An 18440-nucleotide genomic window follows, 5' to 3' on the forward strand; every position below is an offset into this window, starting at 1 on the left:
AATACTGGGATCAATAAACCAATGTTCTGACTCTCAGTATCATCAAATGATGAAAATAGGACACCAAATGACCTTAACTCCCATTGAGAATGTTTGCCATCATATATGGAAGCTTCTGTTGGTGAGTCCATAATGTGATGAAAATTGATACTTTTTTTTCTGGGTCCAAACATACTGCTTTGTTTTTGTTTAGTCATTTAGTCGTGTCTGACTCTTTGTGACCCCATGGACCAGAGCACGCCAGACACTCCTGTTTTCCACCGCCTCCTGCAGTTTGGTCAGACTCATGTTGGTAGCTTCGAGAACACTGTCCAACCATCTCGTCCTCTGTCGTCCCCTTCTCCTTGTGCCCTCCATCTTTCCCAACATCAGGGTCTTTTCCAGGGAGTCTTCTCTTCTCATGAGGTGCCCAAACTATTAGAACCTCAGCTTCAGGATCTGTCCTTCCAGTGGGACCAAATGTAGTTGTTGAACTTTGAATTGTGGCTTCTCTGTATAGGCCAGGGGTGAGGAACATTGGACCTTCCATATGTTGCTGAACTACAATTCCCATCATCCCTGGCCATTGGCCATGCTTGATGGGCTGATGAAAGTTATAGTTCAGCAACATCTGGAGGGCCAAAGGCTTCCCATACCTGGTAGAGGAGCAATTTGAAGTGGTTTGTTGTTTGTGTATGACAAAGATATGAGTAAAATGGAACTTTCCTATACGGACCAGAGCTGAACTCTATGAACAGAAGTTGCAGTATATTTTTTTCTTGTTTAAGTTCCTTAATATATAACTGTTATTATCAATGAATGTTCTGGTGTTTCTACTCAGGAGGGGGGGTATGATGAAAAATGTTCATTTTAGAAACTTTTAACAAAACGCTTTGTATAGTTTAGAGCTTGATGCATAAACATTTTGTTCACTCAGACTCAAAGCAATAGCATTGTTTTGTTTTTGTTTTTTTACATATTTCCACAAGGAGCTATGAAGAGACAAATCTAGGGTGCTGAGATGTTGTTACTCTGCAATCATTCAATTGCAGAATTTTAATAGTTTAATAGTTCAATAGTTTTAATTATCCCTAACCTCTCATTTGTTTCCTTCCTGGTTTGTCATGACATGTTTCCTGAGATGCACTATCATCTATCTATCATCTATCTATCTATCTGGTGCAAGGCTGCTGATCATATCTGAAGAATGGGGTTTGCTGAGCTGCTTCACCCAAGTCATTTTCTCAGTTTATACCTCAGGTTGACATGAAGCTAAAATCTTGCTCTAATCTCCTTGGAGGGAGATAATTACACAAATAAATGAATAACGCTTGAATCTTTTGCCTTATTGCTCTCTCACTCCTCCATGCAGACTTATATTGCAAACTCACGCGAAAGATGCAGGGGAACCATTCAGATATGCTCCCTGCTGTTTACAAACAACCAGTTGTACAGTCAGAAGTCTGACTAATAATCTATGCTGTGTTAGCTGGTTGTGATTTTCAGATGATTAAGAACAAGCTCCATTCGTTCCAAAGAGGTTTCAACAGAGTTTTTAAAGTGGATTTTCCAGCTTCACAAATTTCCCATCCGTCGCCCCAAATTAACACAAAGTGTTCTTTGCTCCTTGCTTGCACCCTGTATCAGTGGCAGTTTCTACACAGGAGTCAATCATTCTTATTGACTATGCAGTAACAAAGATGATAATCCAGTGGCCCTTGCAGCAATGAAGATTGAAACTCAGCGACACACCAATACAAGGACCATTGGAACATCCTGAAAGCTATCTTACCTATTCCTGCTGCTTCATCAAACTAGTGCTGCCAAAATTGGTACCTCTCAAACACATTGCTTTTCCAGTTTTCACCAAGTTTGCCTGTTAAGTACAACTCTGCTGGTGGCATATGCCTGTTCATTTTATGCTGCAGTCACTTGGGCCTACAGTACTGACTGCCATCAGGGTAGCTCCAGACATCATGTGGTATGGCATTATTCTTCAGGTATTTGTAGGCTCTGTGGTGAAGGGCATACATATGAGTAAAGAAAGAGCAAGGTAACCGCTCCTTCCCCTTCCTGACTAAAAACATCCCTGTATCACTGTGTCAGACACAGACCTTGGCTTGTGCTTGTTCTATCCCCCAGGCTATTGTTCACCTCTGCAACCTGCCATATATTTATGCAATGCCCATGAGGGTCATCTTGCTCAGGCCTAATTCTGCTATGTTGTTACAGTGATGAGTCACTGCCCATTCTCTCTCAGTTTAGAAAAATATCACAGGACAGGCCCCAACTCTTCCTTGAGGGCTTCCAGGTTCCTCATCTCTCCTCTTCCAACCCGTCTCCTCTCAGTTTACAGCAGCTTGCAAGCACAGCAGAAGCCGAGAGAGGCTCTCAGGCTGACATCACTAGGCCAAACAGACTGAGGCACACAAGGTTTCCAGGTCGCTTATCTGAAAAATGCCTTTGAATGAGATAAGCTTACTGATAAACTGGCCTTGCGAGGGTTTTCAAAAAGCATTCCTCAACAAAGCAATAAACTCTGCACAAGTTGCTGCTTCAGCCCGGTGATTCAGTGGTGTCAAAGCACAGCCAGAGCCAGGGCAGCAGTTGTGCTCTCCATTTGGCAGGATGGTCTGCTCAGCGTCCTCTGCCAGAGTATTTTGTTGTATATGTCTGCACAATCAAGTTGCGAGTCACTGAAGCGTTCTTTTTCAGAGGATTTCTAGATTGTCTATTCAAACTTGGTCCATGGTTTTGATTGGTCTATCTGAAAGGCTTGGTTAGTGGGCAATACCATAATGGATTAATAAATTAATAGTAAATCTCTCTGCCTCACTTACTGAATATCTTCTGCCTCTTGTACCCAGTGGAGCTTCTCTCTCTCATATTTATGTGTTTTGGTATGGGTGGGTGCGGAGAAAGGAAAATAGTGCGCGTAGCACTCTTCCAAGAAAGCCGAAGGCAAACGGAACCTGTTTTCATTGGTGAAATTTTGGGCATTGAATGTGTTGACAGTGTGGTATGTACACACTATGCATTTTAAGCATATCAAAAGCACACCACCTACCCCAAAAATCTTGGCAAGTGTAATTAACCTCTACAGAGCTACAAACTACAATTCCTAGGGTTGTAGGGTTTTGGGGGGGCGCACTTTAAATGTACAACTATAGGCAACCAATGTCAATTCTTTGTAGGGGCCCCAACTTATTCTCATGATCCTCACCCATATTTGTTGCCAAGCCCCATTGTTCCAGCCTCAGTACAGTAATCTACATCCTTAGACAAGCAAGTCTAGACATTTTTCAATCTAGCTCTGAGAGTTGGGTCACCCAACCTTTGCTAAAGTGGTTTGCCCACTCAGTTCCTGAAAAAAGACCTTGAATAAGATTTGTTCACAGCCAAAGTCCTTTGTTTTTTGCCAACGTTAGTCTTTTTAAAAATACAAACAATGATTTTAGGAGCAATCTAGCTTCTTACCTTCTTTGGATTGTGTATCTTGCAGTAAGTGGAAAACCGACCTCCACCCCAAATCTTCCAACCTCTCTCCATATCAGCCTATAATGTGTATTATTGTTGTATGTGTAAGAGAGAATTCATTAGTGCTTTTTTCTGTAAAATTCAGCATTTCCCATTTCCCCACAATCACCACCACCTGGTGGCTATGGACAGCAAAAACTCCCTAACGTGAAGTTTTCTCAGCTCAGTCTTCCAATGAAAATTTTACGACACCAGTACAATTTGCTCCAGAAGAGTAGCTGCAGTATTTTATTGCAGCAAAACAAAACAAAACAAAAAATAGTCTTGCGAAACCTTAAAACTATTGTTGCCACAATAAATGTGCTAATATTTTAAGGTGCCACAATATATCAACTTGCCAGTTGGGTGTGAAGTGCAATGCTTATGTCTTTATAAGTCAGGCCTTCTGGGTTCTGTGGGACTTTCTTGGAATAAGTATGAGGGGGTTTAAAGTCCTATGACTTAAGTAAACATATACTTGATGGCGCTATTTTTCTAGAAAAGAGGTGCCAGAACTCACCACGAATGCCTCCCTTGTTCTCTTATAATGGCAATGGCACCCACCTGAGAGGTGCCAGAACTGAGTTCCAGCAAGTTCCGGCTGAAAAAAAGCACTGCTTGTGAATGAAATTTAAGCCAAATAATTTAGAAAACAACCAGTTTCCATTTTCCTGTATGAGGAAGAAAGAAATGTTCAGTACATAGTGTTGCTAATGACATCTGCAATGAACCATAAGCTCTATGTGTAGGGTGCATATTTTAAATTCTGTAATGTTTCATAATGGCTATCATCATCAGTACATTAAATGCTACCAACACTTTTTGCTATCCGCAGGTTGTTGCCATCGTTATGGATATGTTTACAGATGTGGATATTTTTAAAGAAATTGTAGAAGCATCTACTAGGGGAATTTCAGTGTATCTTCTACTTGATGAATCTAACTTCAACCACTTTCTGAAGATGACAGAGAAACAAGGCTGTCAAGTTCAAAGACTCAGGGTAAGTAATTTGTTCAGTGAGAGAGGAAAATATTTAGCACACAAGCGCTCCAAAATAATAAATTGACATGTCAGTTGCAAAAACTGAATACAGCAGCAATCTATGAATATTGAGCAGTGTCTGTAAGGAAAAACTCTCTATGGGGCTTGCAAATATCCTACTGCACCTTAAAAGCTGCCTCTGCAGTGATACTGACATGAGAGCGAGATTTTTCTAACAGCACAATCCTATCTGTGTTTACTTGGAAGTAAGTCACACTGTGTCCAATTTGAGCTTTACCCTCCAATAAGTGGGTTAAGGAGTGTGACTTAACACCCTTTCTCAAGAGCTCATTAGTAAATTCCATTGAAATTAATTGGATTTCTTTCTGAGCAAGCATGAGCAGGATAAAGGTGCGCAGCTGTAATTGCATGCAGTCTGATGGGCTTTATCTGGGATGGGCAGACAGTGCACCTAAGATCTCCAAGGAGCAAGCTGCTTAAAACTGTTGATGCAAGGAAGTGAGCAATGATGGGAACAAAAAGAAGGAGCCAGGAGCCTTCATTTTCCTTCTGGAAGTAGTGTGTGTTTAGCCCAGAGGGAAAGAGCAAATGAATGGGCAGGAGAATTACCATTGAAGTGGAGCTGCGGCTGCTGTCCTAAAGATATCTTGCCCAAGAGCCAAACAAAACCTTGAGTCAGTAACATGGGTGAGAATAGCAAGGAGAATTGGAGGGTTTTTTTTTTTGCCCCCTTCCATCCATTTGCATCCATTCCTTTGAAGACACGCAGAAGGTGTATTTCCTTCCTTAAAGAACTTTGGCAACCAGAATCCAGTGCTGTGTGATTAGAACAGAAACCACATGTTCTGTCGGCTCTCTGGTTTTTAAAAAGAAATGTTTTATGATCTTCAAATGGAGGATCATAAGGATTCCACCTTCAAGCTGTCACAAGGGCATTTCACAAATACAGGTTTTATACTGGCAAAGAGACAAAACAGGTTGTATCTCCATGTGTGCAAATTTTAATTGGATACTGTGGTATCATTGCACTGATCTGACCTAACTTCCCCTAACTGAGGGTGTTCCTGTTTGTTTTTTAAATAGGTTCCTGTTTTTTTCACACACAGCTGTGTTGGTTTTACTCCTATAAGTCACTTGTGTTGTGCTTCTTGTAGCAAATTGTGCACAATTATAATGTATCAGGGTGACTTAGGCAGGCTTGCAGTTGACCAATTATTTGGGTGGAACCCATGAAGCAACACTAGTTGCTGCGGGAAGCTCCTTAGTAGTGATGCAAACCTTAATAAAATAATATTTTTATTTTTATTTTATGCAGCAAAAAATTACATACCACAGTTCCAGGGTGGTTTACAAAGAAAATAAAAATAAATAAAAATAGAAAATAGGGGAGAAATTATCACACCTTTGCACTCGCTGAAAATCTATCTCATAAGGTTAAGAGACTCTCTAGAATAGTGTCAGAGGTGCTATCTGAAGCTGCTGAGGAAGGGGGGGAATTGGCAAAAGTGACAACTCCTCTTCCATCAGCAAGATCCCTTCATTTGATCAAAAGCCTATGGTAACCAAAAGAGCAAATATGTTTTGCCTGTCAAAAATATGCTGTATAATGGGGTGATTAACCAGGAAAAGCATATATCAGGGTCGCAGTGGATAGCTCATTGAAAATGTTGGTTTAGTATGTGGCAGTGAGAAATTCCATGTTAGAGAGCCCTAGGAGAGGAATTGAAAATAAGGCTGGTGATATAATGCCATTATATAAATCAATGATGTGACCACAGTTGGAATTATGAGTGATATCTGACTAAATCAAGGTAGAAGTCAATGGATTTTCTCATCTGCATTTATTTCAGTGTGTCTGCTCTGAGTACAGCTTTTCTGAATATCACCCACTCTAGTCAGTTCTGGTCACCACACCATTAAAAAAATGATATCGTAGAGCGGGGGAAATGGCAGCAATGGGCAACCAAAGTCATCTGGGGTCTGGAGCAACACTTCTATGGCGAAAGTTATAATGTTTAGGGATGTTTAGTTTAGGGGGGGGGAGGCAGGTATGGAAGCGAAGTGTATACAATGATGTGCGATGTGGAGAAAGGGGATAGAGAAGTTTCTCTCCTCGTAATACTAGAACCCAGGGTGATCCAATGAAGCTGAAGGGTGGGACTGACATGACTTCTTCACGTAGTGACTAGTTAAACTGCGGAATTTGTTTCCGCAAGATGTGCGGAAACCACCAATAGATGGCTCTAAAAAGAAATCAAACAGATTCATGGAGGGTAAAGCTATCAGTCTGCCTACAAGTCAGGACCATTCCAGAAATAGATGCAGTATGCTATTGCCCTCATGCCTTGATTACGGGGTACCATAGACGGGGTTCACCACTGTGGGAAATGGGTTGCTGGCCTAGAGAAACCTTTAATTCAGCAGGACTCTTCTAATATGCTTCTATTCATGCAGTACCAGAGCATTGTGGGTTTATATACACTTACCTTTTGCCCCATTCTTTCCAGGCAGAGATCTGTGTTTTAATGCTCTGTGTGTGAGCATTGTCCTTTTGTTGTTGTTTCCCTAAGCTTTCTCTGCAAAAACCCACTCTCTAAAGCTGAATCAGAGCAAAAGTCAATTTGGATTTTGCACAGATTGATGTTTCCTCTGATAGAACTTTGAAGAGCGTTCTTGTTTTTGTTTTTGGTGAGGAAAACTCTGGGGCCAAAAAAGAAGGCACTTGTACTCAGAGTTTTAAATTGCAGCCTGGAAAGAGCAGAGGAAAGATAAGTGTTGATAAACCTTGTGATCAGCCTCAGCTATAGGCAGACACAGTGTTTTTTTCTTTAAAAAATGTTTAGGGGTACTCTCATTTTGACTCAAGAAAATCACCATTTTATAGCTCAAATTGGGGAAAATAAATACAGTTAATGGACAAAAGTACAAAGATTCACAAAATGTTTAGGGGTATGCATACCCCCAGAAAAAAAGCACTGGGTAGGCAGACACACTTTCTCACTCTCACTTTCTCTCTCCCAATCTTTCTCTCTCACACACTTTTTTATGGTCCCATCTTAACTAATATGGATATGAAAACCTCTTTCTGTGGTGGTGTTGTCTGGATTAAAGAGATTAGGGTTCCTTCTACATGTAATAAGAACTGTGAAGTGTTTTAAATCCAATTACTAGATAGTTAATCCAATTAAACAAACTAGGATTTTTTTTCTGAATTAACATGCTTTGGATTTCTCAGCACAGGTAGTGTTTAAAGCTGCAACTCTCTGCGTCCTTGCTTGGGGTTAAGCCTCCTTTTGATTTTTACTCAGAACTTGAAACTAGGCATAGGGCCAGGCAGTAAATTGTTCTGTATTTGTTTATATTAATGCATTCTGACTTTTTCATACAATTTCTCATCTTTTTTTCAGAACATGAGGGTGCGCACAGTAAAAGGACAAGATTATTACTCCAAGTCAGGGGCGAAATTCCATGGAAAAATGGAACAAAAATTTCTTCTCATTGACTGTAAGAAAGTCATGTATGGTACCTATAGGTAAGAAGCTATGCACATCATGTTAGATATAATTTATATATCTTCAGTATAACGTTGCTGTGTGTTCTTGTCCACAGGAGGAACATGTGCTAGGGTGGTCTTGGGCCAAGAGCAGGGCCGTCTCTAGGCCTGGGCTGGGTGGCGCAAGGCACCAGGGCGCCTGGCCACCAGGGGTGCGGAAGGAGTGCTAAACAACTGGTGTCTGGGAGCAGCTGCTGCTGGTGCCCCCCACCCCCATGGCGGCAGTAGTGCGCGGCCATTGAGCTTCCTCCATGAAGCAGAATCAGTGAGACTCCTACCTAGAGTGGCATCATGCGCCTGCTGCCACTCTAGGCAGGAGTTTCACTGATTCTGCTTCATGGAGGAAGCTCAATGGCCACGCGCCACCACCGCGTCCTGGAGCGGCCGCTGGAGGGAGGGGCCAAGGAGGGGCCAGTCCAGGGCGGGAGGCTGAGCAGCCCCCTCTGCAGGAGGTGGGGTCTGCGCCCAGGCCAGCCCCATGCAAGGTGGTGCGCGCCGTCCATGCTCTGACATCCTCCATCTCCGCCCCTCAGCCGCATGCTACTGCCGCCGTGAGGGGGCGCTGGAGGATTCTTGCACCACGGCGCTGGATACCCTTAAGACATTACTGGCCAAGAGACATGGTGTGTCATGGGGACAACTGAACCTTTCTAGTAAGGGAATGAAGAGCCAGGATCAGGGTTATTATAGGAGTGAAAGATTATTTACAGAGACCAGCAACTGTGAGGCTAACTCTATAGAGGGGATGGAATAGATGGGTCAAGCACAGGGATAGGCCAGTCATCCCCAAACTGTGGCCCTCCAGATATTTTGGCCTACAACTCCCATGATCCCTAGCTAACAGGACCAGTGGTCAGGGATGATGGGAGTTGTAGTCCCAAAACATCTGGAGGGCCGAGTTTGCCTATGCTTGGTCAAGCATAATCAATGTCCTTGCCCTATGTAAGAAGGCTGGAGAGGGCATATTGGGTTACAAATATGAAGAGATGAAGGTTGTGTGTGGCAGATAAGAGGAACTAATATTTGGCTAAGAGAAAACATAGGTAATCTAAAAGAAGGGAGAGAAGTCAGTTTTTTTTTTAAAGATATTAAGGCACAGATGGCAGGTGCTACCTACCTCTACTTATAGCTTGTGTTGGTAAAAATATGTATCATTCTCAATATGCTTCTTCAGCTTTAATCATCAGTGACTCATCACTGATAATACGATCCCTGTGCACATTTCTGAGGAGAACAGGTTTCACTTCTGATACAGAAACCTATCACTATGTAACTTGACCACTGGTTAACAAGTGTTTGCCTGTTCCTGGTTTGGATTGCTAATTGTCATTTCTTCATCTTTCAGCTTTATGTGGTCCTTTGAGAAAGCAAACCTCAGCATGGTCCAGGTTATTACAGGACAACTGGTTGAATCTTTTGATGAAGAGTTTAGGACACTATACGCCCGTTCTTCTGTTCCCAGCTCATTTGCTCCAGAGTTAGTTAGAATTAATAGCCGCCGAGCACTCTGGGAGAACGATGCCTACCAGCATTCACAGTCTTCCTTAGCTTCAGCTTCTAGCCTGCGTAACCCTTTTGGGAGGGCCAACAAAACCCACAACTTAGACACCAGCTTTCTGAAGAAACAAGGCAGATATGGAATAAATGACAATGACACGTTTGGTCCTAGAAAGCAGCTCTTTCAGAAACCACAGTTTGCTCCAGGTTTTCACATGCAGAGTAGAATCCAGCAGTACCAGTCCAATGAAGTAAATGAACATTGGAAAAGGCATAGCTATGCAGGAGAGAAACCAGAAAGGACTCCGTACATGATGCTCAACAGGGCAGTGAACCGGGCAAATAATCAACCGCATGGTTGGCAAGTGCCATCTGACAGTCTCAGCGTTGTATCTTCATTGCATGGAAGTTACAAAAACCTCAATGTGCCTCAACAGAGTTTGGTTGACCGGCTTCCACAGCCGAAGCTGAATATTGCAGACAGGAACTCAATTGTACGGAGATCTTTCAATGGAATGGACAGTCACATCCGCTACCTACAGCAGAGAATGCCGACCCTTGAACGTACCACAAAATCTTTCCTGCGCAACTGGCGCATTGAATCGTATTTAAATGACCAGTCAGATTTTCCAGCAGACTCAAATGGCTCAGGGATAGGTGATAGGTGTGAGGGCTTTGATGCAGCAGAAAATATCAAGGCCCATGCCCTTTATGCTCACTCTCGCCTGCGCTCCTCCTTTGTCTTTAAGCCAACTTTGCCAGAGCAGAAAGAAGTAAACAGCTGTGCCAGTTCTTCTAATTCAACTATCATTGGTTCAGAGGGCAGTGTGACGCCCAAAGGGACACCCAACCATGTTCCCAGACCAGAAGATGGAGCTGATGACGTTGAGGCAGAACCAAGCACATATGTCCCACTGGAACCTGAGGTAGTCAAAAACAACAACCTGCCCATTTCAGAAGATAAGAAACCTAGTGTAACTCCACCAGTTGGTCGAGAGAAGCCTCCCTACCTATATTCAACTCTGAGCACAAGCAGACCAGTAGAATTTCTAAAGAATGAAAGCGTATTGAAAAGGCGAAGTTTTCCAATGTTTGACAATTCGAAATCTGCTTTGGATCTTGGGAATAACAAAGAGGCAGCCAGCTATGTCTACAGCACGCTAAATAGGAATAGACTCAGACAACCGGCAGCTCTAAAGCCACCTCTAGAGGAGGACCTACAAAACTCTAAAAGCTTGTACGATGTAGCCAATCATCTAGCACCTGACAGCAATAACCTGAAAAGTGAAAAGGCCAGCTCCCCCACCAGCCCAAAGTCCATCTCTGTGGCTGTACTAGCTGAATTGAGCAAAGATGACCTTGGGAAGGATGCCTCACCGAAGAAAGAGAACAAGAATTCCCCAAGTTTCCTGAAAAAGGGGTCGCAGAAACTGAGGTCGTTGCTGAATCTCACACCAGAGAAGAAAGAGAGCCTGTCCAAAAACAAAGCGCCTGCTTTTTACAGAATGTGTAGCAGTTCTGACACTCTGGTGTCAGAAGGTGAAGAAAACCAAAGACCCAAAGTGGCTGAAATAAAGGTGGAATGTTCTCCCAGGAAAAAAAGAAACTCCTCATCTAATTCACAAGGGAGCCTACATAAGAGTAAAGAGGACATTGCTGTCAGCCCAAAGTCCCCCAAATCTCCCAAGTCCCCCAAATCTCCCAAGCCTCCAAAATCACCAAAGTCTCAAAAATCTCTAAAACCTCCATCGGAAGAAAACATGAAAAGGGGGCCAGTTGTGAAACCAATAGAAAATATGCTGTTAGAAGTACCTCCAGGGGACCCATCTGCTCCCAGATTCAACACCGAGCAAATTCAGTACCAGGATGTCAGGGAGCTGCGTGCAAATGCAGGCCGGGATCGGGTACCCCCACCAACTGCGGCCGCTATTCCTCCACACAGGGTCAGTGCAGCGGCGCCTCGTCTATCGAGCACCAAGCCAAACGATGAGCTAATAAGACCGCGCTTGAGTGATAGGCGTATTTACAGTCGCTTTGAGCCATTCTGCAAAGTTGAAAGCTCTGCTCAGCCAGCAGGAACTCAGCAAGCAAGCAGCACCCAGAAAAACAGCGCTCACTATCCGGAGACAAATAGCAAGGCCTCTAGGAATAATTACGGAAGGAGCAACCAGGTGGCTAATTACAACCCTGGTGTCTACCACCCATTGCACCCAAATGAAAACAAGTTGCGAGGAATTATGCAAAAGTTTGGGAATTTTATATACAAAAACAAATGAAACCTACTTGTGGATTTTTTTTAATTTTATTTTTTAAAATATACCTGCTGTAAATACTTAAGTACAGACTGATGGACAGCTTTTGTAAAACTTAACTCAGATCACTACGGGAGTTAGAACACTGCTATACATGTATATAACTTTGGTTCAGCATAGGTTTGGGAATCCGACCTGTTGATACGTATTTGCGTTTTTATGTCGTTTGAGGTGTAACTCACCTCAGTGCTGGCAATAAACATTCTTTTATAAACCCTGCCAAAACATGCAAGGTAGAGCCACTCTTTCCATAAAATTGCTTCCATGCACAATAAATGCTCGTTGGTTACTAATTTTTTTACATGCAGTCTGCATGTCTACTCTCAAGGTTGCGCTTCTGTTGGGGGAATATACCGTTTTCTGAATGCTGGACTTGCTATATTTTTGTAAACGAAAGAAGCAATGCTGCTCCCCTCCAATACAATATCCACTAGGCTTCCATTTTCAGCAGCAGCTACATGTATATTGCCACATGCAGCGACAGTAGTATGCATATGCTAAAGTAACACATGACTGGAGAATACTGTAATTGCAGTTGTCCATAACACAAGTGTAGTATTTGAGTTGGCGCCATTAATCTGAAAGCCTATCCTTTAAAAAGTGTAAGAGAATGAGCTTAAGTTAACGTGCACAATCTAGCAGATAGGTAAATCTGGATAAAAATCAACAGGATGTAAATATGCTTTATTGGCACAGTTGAAATATCACAAACCTGATTCTTCCAACAATGGCTTGAAGCTCGCAAAAATGTGGTAAACTCACCATTCCTCCTTTCTTATACATGAGCTCCCCCATTTTTCTCCAACCATATTTTGTCATCGCGTCCCAATTGGCAACTATTGTTTTATTGTTATGTAAACTTTTGCTTTTTAAAAAAGCAAACAATCAAGCAGTATATAAGTTTTATGAAATATATAAAAACAAACTCCCTGTTACTGTTTGCTCCCAGCCATGGTTTGTAAGCCCAACTCAAACCATGGTTTCAAAATACAGTTTAAAGGCAAGTCATTAGCTATGGCTGGCCAGTTGAGACATCACATCAAACTGTGGCTAGGGGAAAGAAACCAGAAGTTAGGGACTAATGTCAGAGAGTATACATGTCCATAACGCAGAAGAGGAGAACCTCAGCTCTAAGGGGCAAATGCAGGCTTCTCTATCTGGCCTTTGTATCTTTTTCTAAGCCATACCCCTCACCTTCAAAGATAATTGCAACCACTTTCTATTCAGTGCAGGAGATGCTCACATACATTGTTAGTGTGTTTGGATCCTGCTGCAGGCAACCGTCTCCAGATCAGAAAACCCACATATCACTTTCTTTTTTAATATAGTAGCTGCTTCAAAATGATGATGGTGCTCATTTATGGAAGCAGAGAACAACTGTATTTCAGTCTGCCCATTCTCATACTAGCTTTATTATAGTCTTATGTTTAACAAACCATTAAGTTATTGCTGTTTGTTGTATATATCTAAAGATGAGGGGAGGCAGACTTTAGAGAATGAGAATTTATAGGCAAGAGCTTGCTGGCCTTAAAAAGCCCCAACTTGCTTTCTCAAAAAATTGTATTTTATGGCCTTTAGCATTTTTTTAAAAGTATAAAACTCTTTTTTAAAAGATATGTGAAAAAAAGACCAATAACATCTTGCATAACTATGCAGCAATAAATTTTAAAGCCATGCCATTAAAATGAAGTTTTGTTCATAGTTTGGCGATATAAAGGTTTTATTAGCAATTATTTGGTTTACATCCTTAATCCACTTGTGATTTTTCAGCTCCAAAAAGGAGGGAAGGGGAGCCTTACATTATGAATGAGACATCAAAGTATTTTCCCCCTGAAGTGAACTTTATTTCTGAATCTGAGGATTTATAGCAGAGTTTTGTTAGATAATAGAAAGCCCACATCCACAATTCTCCTAGACATCACAATTTATGTTGCATAGTGACAAAGGGGCTAAGAAACTTTTTATTAAATGATTTTAGTACTTTCTAGCTTTGAATGTTAGTGTGAGATGAACGTGCGCTAGCATCCCATAATGTGCACACTGATTAGTGGCTCTTCCTTGTTTCCCTCCACATGGTAAGCAATAATGGTCATGCTCACACACAGTGCTAAACCATAGTTTAGCATTAAACTATGAGTGAATTGGGATTGCATACTCCTTCCTGCTCTCCTCCCAATGTGTGACTGGGAGGATTTTGGTACAGCATAGCTTCACTTTAAAAGAATCCCAGTTTGGTGTTATCTTCAAACTGGGGGTCCTGGTTTAGAACACACACTGGTTAGCAAGCCAGCACCAATAACTCATGATTAAAAGTTGGCTTCTTCTGAAACCTACCAGAGTTTGTTTAGGCTCATGCACCATGGTTTAGTGTCATGAAGACCAATTCTCAGCCTATGTGAGACAAAGTGATTGGTCATGGCTGGCTCCAGACAGGCAACGACCCACAGAGAGGATAGAGACGAGGAGAGCTCCCTAGTTCTCAGGGCTTAACTACCCATTTTACACAAATGAATGCAACAAAATTCTCTGGGGAGGGGGTGAAGCAGAGATGTGGGGTGTCTCTGTGTTTAACCTTTTCCTGCTTGCCGCTTCTTTGATTCCACACACTAATCAAGAAGCCACTCAGTGACTGAATTTTCTCACAAGATGCGTTTAACTTAAAGCCTTTAAGAGCTCGAACAATGCTTTGCCTGATCACACTAGACACCCTGTATGTTACATAACAATATAACTTGGGTATAGAAAAATATATGGGGTTGGACCAAATGCCCCTCCCACCCCCAGTTACCTTCTAACTTTACAATTCTATGAACATGGAGAATGCATTGGAATGACAACAATGTTGTCTGTAAAATGAGGGGAGATAAAGGATGGCATTTCCAGAGAAACAATGAAAGCCACTGAGGAAGAGAGATCATTATTTGTTTTTAGAGAGTGTGGGTACCATGCTATTTATTTCATCTTTATTTCAGCCATTTATAAGATAATCATGGGGTCACTAAGAGTCGGACATGACTAAACGACTAAACAACAACAATAAGATAATCAGGGGCATTTTTAAGCAGTGTGCAGGAGACCTGGTATAGTATAGCAAGACTAAAAATGAGTTAAAACTATAAAACCAGAATTCGATTAAAAAGCCTGCTGAAATAAAATAGCATTCAGTTAAATACAAGAAGTTCAACAGGGATTGTTTGACCTCCACTGGAAGGGAGTGCCACAAAATTGTGTCCACAGTACTGGACACACAACTCCTTGCGACTACATGCCATGAATCTGAGCCCTAATGGAATTTTATTTTCTGTATAAGAAAAAAGGGACATGTTTCTCATAAGATGTCAATTGCCACCTCTATTTTTTTTTAAAAAAATATACTTTTTCTCATTGTCCCCCATTTTTTAAAAAGGCCACTTTTTAATTACTAAAAAAGGCTTTCAATTACATTATCTGATGAATAGACTAGATGCAGCCCTATCATTGCGGTTCCTGTTTTTGATGGTCATTTGGTGTATCCAGTAATTGGTAGGCCACCCTGGTGAGCTGCATGAGGTTTGGTGAGTGACTCACAAACTGTTCTGTTGCCATTCTGAAGGAGTTTGTTCCATCCTTTAAATGTCACATTTTAAAAGAACCAATCAAAACAACTCTCCATAATTAAGCATCTCAATTGAAATGTGTAATGAAAACATTCCAAAGGCCAATCGTAATGGAAATAAATGAGCGAAATTATTCCAGGTGGTTAAAAGCAAGTTTGCAAGCTAAGTCTAATTGCTTAGACCCAGGAGCAGTTCATTTTATTGTTCAGTTGAATGAGCTATCCCTGGCGTAGTAGATCAAAATAAAAGGTTACATTGCTATCAACTTATTCAATGTCTTCCACATCTAAATCCCAAGTGTTCAGGAAAGGTTATATGCATATCACTAACCCCAGAAGTTTGCAGTGTGCTGCCCAGTCTAGATGGGAGCTTCATGATTGGGCAAGAGTTCAAATTTGTGATATGTACTGTACAGTTAATTGAGTTAAAAATTCTTTCCTTCAACAAACCTAATAGGTTATGTACGCTTCGTGTATTTGAAGCACACCACCAAAGAATCATGGGAACTGTAGTTTGCCCCTACCGTTCCTTAACAAACTACAATTCCCAGGATTCTTGAGGGGAGTGCTTTAAATGTATGGTGCGTATATAGCCAAAGAGATGGCAAGGTTATTTTAAAGAAAATGGAATTTTAGTTATGCTTGGATTACATCCATTTATTTATTCATTATTCAGTTGTCAGCTGGTTTTCAAGGCAAAAACTCTTTCCAAAGCAGCCTACATAAAATAATAAAAGCATACAACACAATTTCAATGAAATGCAAATAAAGCAAAAGCTAAAGTTCCAGCTAAACAATCTCTGAAATTGATCATGCTACGTAAATCAATCGGACTTCAGTTTGTTGTGACTAATTTTCCCTTTGATCTTTCAATAGGACTTAAGTACTAATGGCTTTTTCTGGACTAGCACCAATAAGCTCTAGATTATAGAGATGTGCAATTGAAAAGAAAATCATTCCATTTGCCATGTCACTTCTGACAGCCTGACATTTAATTTTCCATTCATTGTTGTCATATTCAATTCATTTCTCATTTTTTTACCCTCTAATTTGTTGTATTTCTTCAGTGATCACAGTGGAGACTATGTTTACAGCTCTGTAGAACTCTGGAGTTTTTCTTCCATACGGCAGTATGATTTTCCCCAGTGCTGGTTCGCCCATTCACTGTTTGTCTCTAATATATATATGGATTGGAAATGAATAGGAGAAGGTGCCTTTCTAAAGTGCTGTTTTTATACGAAAAGATGCAGACAATATGAAAATTTGCAAGGGTGAGCCTGTGATTTAACTGAGGGTTAGAGTAGCTTCCAGTGATTTAGATCCTCACTGAATTCATAGAATTGGAAAGGATCCCAAAGGTCATCTGGTCCAACCCTCTGCAACACGGGAACACGTGAGAGCAAGGATGTAAATTCAGCTTCATGCTTTTGTTTTCCCTCTCCCTATCGGATGCCGTGTTTCTTTCAATCCCTGCTGCTGAAGCAGGGGAATGGGCTGTGAAAGAAAACAATAAACAATCCAGAGCTCTCCAGATCAAAAGCAAGAAAATAATTAGCTGTTTCACTAATCAAGTCATGCATTTTCTACCCCAGAGCCTTGCTACACATTACACCAAGTGCCAGGAACCTCAAGCCATAGGGGCTGAATGCAGCCATCCAACCCTCTCTTTTCAGTCCTCCAGACCCTTCCCCAGGTCACATTCCTCATTGCCCCTGCGCCAAAGCCCTGTTGAGGACTTTTCCCTGGGTGGACAGTGACAATGGCTTTTGCATGCCTGGACGGAGAGATTCAGGGGTACAGAGATTTTGCATGGCTGGAAGGTAGCCGACTGTACAAAGTTAAGAGTTCCATTTGTTGCCATGTCCCCTTTTGCATCTGACCATGCCTACTTTTGCCTCTTGTCACACCCATCACTGGAATGGTTGCTCATGAGGGAATACAGCCATCAAGCTGAAAGATGTCTTCCACCCCTGAGCTGCATCCATCACATAAAAAGTAGCAATGAGTAAACCAGGCTCTGACTTCTGGAAGAAGGCTTCTTTGCAGGAAGCTGGAGGGGATCTTGCAATGCTGGTTGCCTTTTCTTGAGGTCTTTATCTCTGGTTCTCTTGTGTATCATTAGCAGCTAATTGTCTTGCTCCTCCCCTTCCAAGTCCCTGGGGATTTGTGTGTGCATCTGTCACATCCGCTCTTAAAACATGCATCCTATGCAATGCAAGGCATGACTCTAATGATGACCGGAACTGTTTCCCAGCTCCAAATGAAACTATTAAAACAAAGATCAGATATCCATGATTAGGGGGTGTTCACAACCAGCCTGTTGTTCCACTACTCATTCTGCCCTACTTGTAAAGTGAACTTGCCATCTGCCATGTTGAATGGTGGCAACCTTGACCTCTATTAGGAAGTGTCTAAGGGCCATGAGTGACTATATATGATGCAGCAGAACCAGGTTCTGAGTAGCCACTGTTATCTTCTTCAGTGGGGATGTTCCACAACAGATCATGGTATCTTTACTATATATGTGCTACTGACTCTCAAATTTTGGGATGGTTGGAATATATACAACAAAAAATTAACCAATTAGAGTTGTTAGACTCTAATTGGGTCTACTAGACCCAGTTTTTTTAAAGCAATATGGATTAAAGTCGTTTCTGGGGCCCTTCCAGGATTAGGGGCCCTGAATATTAAGCTTCATTAGTTCCATAGTAGATCTGCAGGGAGATACGAGGTGTCTTTGCATCCCTAGAGCTGAACCAAAATGGCACTATTTTCACTGTCCCATTTTGCAGATGTCTCTCAGAAGGAGGTGAAATTGGGAGGATGGTTCCCAGATGGTGGCAGCAACTCTTCTCAACAGCCACTGTGCAGTGACTGCTAGCCTCCACCTCTCCCAGGACATCCTCTGTATGGTGTCCCAGGGCATGGTCATGAGGCCACCACCTTGCTGAAGCTAAGCAGGTTTGGTTCTCTAGATGGGTGACTG

The 18440-nt window shown here is 41.9% G+C and overlaps 1 protein-coding gene across 1 annotated transcript in view; it reads left to right on the forward strand.

Annotated features, from left to right (window-relative positions):
• Positions 1 to 12073, forward strand: part of SACK1B (scaffolding CK1 anchoring protein B) — a 45555-nt gene extending 33482 nt beyond the window's left edge. Inside the window, exons 3-5 of the mRNA XM_035109778.3 lie at positions 4331 to 4495; positions 7905 to 8029; positions 9396 to 12073. Of these exons, the coding sequence (XP_034965669.1) occupies positions 4331 to 4495; positions 7905 to 8029; positions 9396 to 11823 (2718 nt within the window). The 3' untranslated portion in view covers positions 11824 to 12073. The remainder of the gene's footprint in view (positions 1 to 4330; positions 4496 to 7904; positions 8030 to 9395) is intronic.
• The last annotated feature ends 6367 nt before the right edge of the window (positions 12074 to 18440 follow it).

Source organism: Zootoca vivipara, chromosome 3, assembly GCF_965207765.1.
Source record: "Zootoca vivipara chromosome 3, rZooViv2.hap1.1, whole genome shotgun sequence".
Classification (NCBI taxonomy): Eukaryota; Metazoa; Chordata; class Lepidosauria; order Squamata; family Lacertidae; genus Zootoca; species Zootoca vivipara.